At 41.7% G+C, this 6,360-nt stretch overlaps 1 protein-coding gene across 2 annotated transcripts in view; it reads right to left on the reverse strand.

Annotated features, from left to right (window-relative positions):
* Positions 1 to 6,360, reverse strand: part of cables1 (Cdk5 and Abl enzyme substrate 1) — a 29,056-nt gene that overhangs the window by 15,243 nt on the left and 7,453 nt on the right. Inside the window, exons 2-4 of one of the 2 annotated variants that reach the window (XM_050032512.1) lie at positions 3,037 to 3,108; positions 2,802 to 2,894; positions 1,544 to 1,621 (exon numbers count right to left, since the gene is read on the reverse strand). In XM_050032512.1, the coding sequence (XP_049888469.1) occupies positions 1,544 to 1,621; positions 2,802 to 2,894; positions 3,037 to 3,108 (243 nt within the window). The remainder of the gene's footprint in view (positions 1 to 1,543; positions 1,622 to 2,801; positions 2,895 to 3,036; positions 3,109 to 6,360) is intronic. The other variant, XM_050032513.1, reaches the window with a different exon arrangement.

The following is a 6,360-nucleotide window of genomic DNA, read 5'->3' on the forward strand; positions in this document are numbered from 1 at the left end:
CTGTTTACGTCACACGCTGAGCTACACGTTTTGTTACTTGCTCACGCCCCCCATTGCCCCGAAAAAGGCGCATTCTGTATAAACAAAAGTAGGTAGGCAGCATTTTGCTGCACTCCCCGATTTTGTCTTTATACTGCCAATGCTGAAAAAAGACTGATTGGGCTTTCCTGCAAATTTGCACAATTCATGTTTAAAAAGGACCAATTTTTTTTTTTTTTTTTTACTTTGAGCTTTAGAGGTGCTAGTACGCACATGGTCGGCTAGCTAGTTATGATAAGCTAATCATCTCCTGGCTGTAGTTTCATATTTGACAGACAAATTCGAGAGTTGTATCAATCTTTCATCAAACTCTTGGCAGGAAAGCAACTTTAAAGTCCAGTTCTTTAATCATTCACTGTTGTGGGGATGATTGTCCCCATGTTATGTCCTCATATGTTTTTGGGGCCCATACCAGACTGCTGTGCAAAATTTGGCCATTTTTGTTCATGGGGCTGTTGTTAAAGTAAGTATAGAGACAGAGAGACAGAATAAAGAAACTAAATTACATGCAATCAGCCATTTGGGCCCAGTCGTCTAATAAAATGTTGTTTTGCAGTTACAACAGTTGACTGAGCCTGCCAAAGTCTAACCGTAAACTGTCAATTAGCAGCAATGAGCAGTCAGATGTGCATATTGGATAGACCTGGGGGTTTATTAACCCTTGACCTTGCACTGATTGGCTGGCTTAGGAAATTCCACAAACGGATTGAGCCTTTTATGCTCTTCACTAAGCCCCGGTGTGGTGCTTTTCTTTCTGAGCATTGTATTCTCTGGTGTTTATCTGTCCCCTTTCTCTTTCACTTCCTCCAAAACACACCGTTTCATGTGACTGTGGGGCGTCAGAGCCAAGGCCATACCAGAGCTATCCCCATGTAAGCCAGGTGGGTTCCCATTACATGGAGCCTTGTGTTGCTTTGAAAGAGGAAACAAGCGTCGTCTACAGATAAGCCAGAGATGTTTTTTTGTGCGAGCACCAAGAAATGTGACCTCTAAACCGAGGCAAAGATTAAAAGATAAATGGATAATCATAAACTGTCATTACTGTGTGCAGGGCACGCAGCAGAAACTCCAGTCTGCCAGCATCTGATATAATAAGGCCAGTGGACAACACATAAAAGTAAGGCTAATAAATATAGGAAGAAAAGGAACCTGGGAAAGGTGAATCTTAAATGCTATGCAGCAAAGCCAGCGACAGATGCAACAGACAAAAATGGGTGGACTTGAACAAAAAGGAAGAGCGGCCAAAAGCCACCGGAGCCATTATGGGAAAAGCAATACAAGCAACAAGCACTGGGCAACAACATAAGCTGTATGAAATTAAACCTCTAAAGCCCATTCCAGCCAACCTTAATGTAAAAATGCATCCACCAAAACCAACCCGTAGCAATGTATGCACCAGTCAAAGGAGAGTACATCCACAGAAAAGAGGGATGAGAAAACAAAGGGAAAGAGGGAGCACAGGCTGGAGGAGGATACAAAGTTCGGCATGCTGTAGGATACATACCCTGCTTGGCTACAATCTCGATAGGGCAGGACAGAAAATACACTATAGAAGGATCTTCTGCCACTGATAAGGACTATCCTATAAAAACAAAAATGGCAAACAAGCTAATCAATATCTATCTGACAAGATCCACAGGTTAAAGTTGGAGAGAGTGTGTAGCAAAAATAAGAATGAAGGGAATGAGCTGAAACTTGAGCACGAGAGTGTGTGTTGTCTTGTGGTATTGCAGCACATGTTGCATGTATCAGTGGTTTGGGGGTAACAATGATGCATTTTTTAATAACTTAAATTAGCATATGCTACTTCTAAAATAAACTGCCTTGTACCTGTGTAACCATACAAACAGTATCCAACCAGTAAACAGATTTCAGCTCTGACAACAATCTCAAAATTACTTCTTTTAATAGCTGCTACTCACAGACACATGATGAATCTCGCTACTCGAAACAAAATCAACATCAGGACATGAATAACATGCGAGTCACGCCATGTTTCAGCATCACTTTATCACCAAACACTTCTTAATAGTGTGGAAAATCCAGCTCGCAGTTATTCCACATCAGACGTGGATGTGGATATGAGGAAAAACAACTTTATCTATCAGGAGACCAAATCAAACATGGGGAACTAATCAAGATGCTACACTGATTGTCTAAACAAGAAATGCTGTGCTAACTGTCTACACTTTAGAAAACAACTCAACTGAAAAATTACTTTCTCGGAAAGCACCGAAACTAAACTCTGCATCACAAACTGAATTAGATTTCATATCCGAAGAATGTGACGTTGATACTGATGAAAATCACCAGAGCGGTCAACACTTCCTGGGCGTCCTGGCCTCGATTAAACAACCATCTTTCCTTTGGTTACTTTCTGCACACCCAGTGAAACATCATCATTAACACCACTGTGTAATGTCTTTTATTTTTAGGGATTTGTGTGCTGCATACATGCTTATATAAACTGTGACACAATGACATGTGATTTATCTTTTAGTGGTGATTTCATGGTGCGATCCAAAAACTTCAACAGTAATCAAATAAAGATCAAGATAAAATTCAATCAGATTACACCCCGTGTGAATGGGCAGAATTCTCAATCGATTACATTTTATTCATGAGTCAGTATGACATGCAGTGAATGGGCCAGGCCTTGTAATGTGAGAAACATCCAAACTGCAGCTCACTGACTGGGGCAGCCTGCCATTATGCACTGAGGCGTTGTATTGACTAAGGGATGGCGTTGTTTGCCTTCATACCTTCCATTGCGCATATCATGTTGCCTCATGTTCTTTATGAAGTGGATCTTCTTGAAGCTCTTTGGTCGGGGTGAACCCGATAGGGTTCGGCATCTAAAATATAACACCAAAACATCAGTAGCTTATAAAACAGAGAAACTATGCCAGTGGGATACATTACATTGAAGTGAGTGTCTCAGAATAGACAGGGTACAGTAGCAGACAATGTGGACAGTGTTTCCGAGCAGTTTACTACCTGCGTAGAGGTGCATTCTCCTCAATGTCCTCTAGCGTTTCAAGCGAAGAGCGCTGAGAGATGAGTCTTCGTCTGGGAGGACGGACAGAGGGGAAGTTTGAAGTTAGCGGATATACATGCACACTGTACAAACTGTCGCTCTGCAAAGCAGCTTTTAGAAGAACTCTGTGTCCCTGTTTTTTGCTGAACACATGGACACATGGACCTGCAAAGCAATCTGATTAAAAGGCACAACACTAAATCAAAGTATACTCACAGCACAGCAATAACTAAAGTAGAGTGGGCACCAGAAATCCATCCATTTCCTAATAAACTGAAGTTAATCTAGCTTTTAGAGTAAAACAAAGTATCAGCATTCACAGTGCAGGGAATTTCAACCCAAATCTCTCTTTATCTACTTTGTGTAAAGCAATGGGCCAATAACTGGATAGAGGTGCAACCAACCTCACTGTGCTTTTACAAATCTACTGAGAAACATGGGAGATACCTATCGCTCATTTTCCAGCAATAAACATTTTATTGTGCCTGAGAACGAGACGAATCTGTGAGCTCATGTTTTAATTTGCTCTGACAGATGCGTCTGGGCCCCTCCCGTTATAACACCAGGCTGACGAAACTCAGATCAAACTGTAAAACTTAACAGTGCTGATCAAATGAATCAAGATTATGTTCCTACATTGCCAGGAAACATTCAGAAACACATTTAAATGTACTGTTTAGCTGTCATTTTGGAGAGTTTGTGACGAGGTGGCAAAACTCCGCCCCAACTTGGAAGTGTTGCTCAGTGCTACGTCACGCATTCCATTGCTTTGGTTGGTTGTAGGTCTATCCAGCTGTATCCTGAGGCATTTTGGTCTGCACCCAGTAATAACTTTTGCTGGAAATTGAAAATGAAGGAAGTGGTTCCAGCAGCCTCTTCCAGCTAATTTGCAATTGTGAATCAGTCTGACAATGCCAGGCTACAGTTTGTTGAAAATGTCTGACATTTATTCAAATAACATACCCAAGTTTTTGGTACAATACCTTTCTCGATACCTGAGTTTGAGGACTAGAAGCATATGTAAGCCGTTTTTTAAATTTAACAAAATATGTAAAACTGCTCTATGGATCAATGTTAAACAATGAATTGTGCATAAAGTAAATATGTTCGAAAGTTGGAATAGTTAATTGATTTAGACAAAGATCTAATCTAAAAATCTTTTCAATACCTGACGCTATGGGCGCATTTCGGTCAGGCCTCAAACAGCATTGAGGTTCGATACAAAGCCCTGGAACAAAGTACGTGTGTGGTCACTGAAGGCCTTGGAACAAAAGGTCAAACAACTGTGTAAAATTTTCACCCATCTCAGTCTGTTCTGTGGTTAATTTACAAAACCAAGTCTGGGACAGTCGGGTTATGACCATCCATCAACACCACTGTCTGCCTGTGTGGTCAATCATCACTCCTCAATCTTACGTACATCACAGAGAATTTTCCAGGATCAGAGCTGCTAAGAGGATAACGAGCTGGCTCGCCAAGCACTTTGTGTAACACATTTTGTCACAGATGGCCTTTATTTCACACTTTAGCTGCAAGACTCAACAGGCTAGTTGTGCTGGAGCACTTTTTTATGATCGGCTGCCAGTTTAAGAAACAAACCCACATGTGATAGCTAAGTATGCCTGAGCTGTTCCAAAATTAGGTTGTAATTGCATGTTTAGCACCACAATAACAACATAATCGGAGTCATTAGCAAGCCTTACAGAAAAGGCCACATTTAAACGTAGTGGAAATTAACACGTTGGTGGTGACATAACAAAAGCCTGACACGTTCTCCCAAAGGGGTCTACCTGTCATCCAGTACTAAATAAATCTGCAGCAGAGTCAGAAAGGCCGAGTAAGAGCACAAACCAATGTCTGTCTGCACCACGCATAGTGTATATCATCTCAGACTGTCTGATTCTTTTCATAAGTCACAATGTGTCGTAACACTGTAGGCTCTGCAGCACTGAGACAAGCCGATGACACTTGCCCTGACCCACCCCCTCTTCACTGAGCATTTCTGCCGAAGGGGGAGACAGCGGAGCGTAAAGCAGAGTGGCTGGTTAATAAACGACAGAGCATGAGGACAGATTAACAAAAGATGACTCTGTCCTTGAGGATCTCCCAGGGTTTAAACCAACACGAGCTGAGTGAGCAGTGTATATCGGAGGAAACGGAGTGAGATAAGTGTTTACACGATGAGCCCGACTGTTGGAGCAGACAAGAAACCGAGAGCCATTATACTGGCTCACCCCTCTGCACTGTATATTATGACCCTAATGATCATAAACTGGAGCGAAGAGCATTGAGCTCTGATAAAGCCCATGAACAGTGCGTTCTCTAGTCCATATGAGCAGAACAATGGGCAGCTGACATGGTTGCAATGAAGGGGCGTGACCTCTGCGTGAGCGTCAGGCGAGTGGGATCATGTGTTTTATGGTCAGTCTTACATCATCCATCTGATGGAGGAGATAGCTTGGCTGACTGAGGATGTGAGACTACATGTACTCCAGGAGGACAAGGCTTCTAGCTTTCTTGGGATGGTGCATCACTTCATTCCTAAAACTATTTTATGTTATATTAAGCTTTAGAACAATTTAGGTCATGAGAAAATATTTTAATGAATTTACAGGGTTCAATATTAATGGGTTTTTTTTTTCATTTCATGTACAAATTGACTTTAGGCAAGTAGATTTCTGCCCCACATGCCCACAGTTAATTTCTACTTGCCCCTATACAAACTGTTTTATTCATTAGTGGTTATCAAATAACAATAAAGAGTAAAGAAGGGAGGGGCAGCCCTGCTGTTGGCTCTTGTTATGGCACTTCGGCTACGTTTTTCGGAAACTTGATGTGCCTTTGAAAAACAGTCTTGTTGTATCCGCTTTGCTCCCAAACTTGTGGCAAACTGTGCAATACATAGTCAGAGTTTCACCCACATTTTCTACTGCCATACAACTTCACTCCTGTTTCCAGCATAATTGAAATTCTCATTGCGCTTCAACTCATAAACTTTGTCTTTACCTGCCACCATTTTCTCACGAGCACCCGATCAGCTCTGGAAAAACAATATCTTACTATATAATGACGAAAACTCTGTGTGTGTTCCACGTTTTTCTCCTCACTGACTTGGTCAATCCATGTGAAATTTGGCACAGTGGTAGAGGGTCATGGGAGGATGCCAATGAAGCAATATTACATCAATTGACCAAAGGGGGGCGCTATAGCAATTGACTAAAATGTCAAACTTTGAATGGGCATATCTCATGCCCCGTATGTCGTAGAGACATGAAACTTTGCAC

This window comes from Epinephelus moara, chromosome 21, assembly GCF_006386435.1.
Source record: "Epinephelus moara isolate mb chromosome 21, YSFRI_EMoa_1.0, whole genome shotgun sequence".
NCBI lineage: Eukaryota > Metazoa > Chordata > Actinopteri > Perciformes > Serranidae > Epinephelus > Epinephelus moara.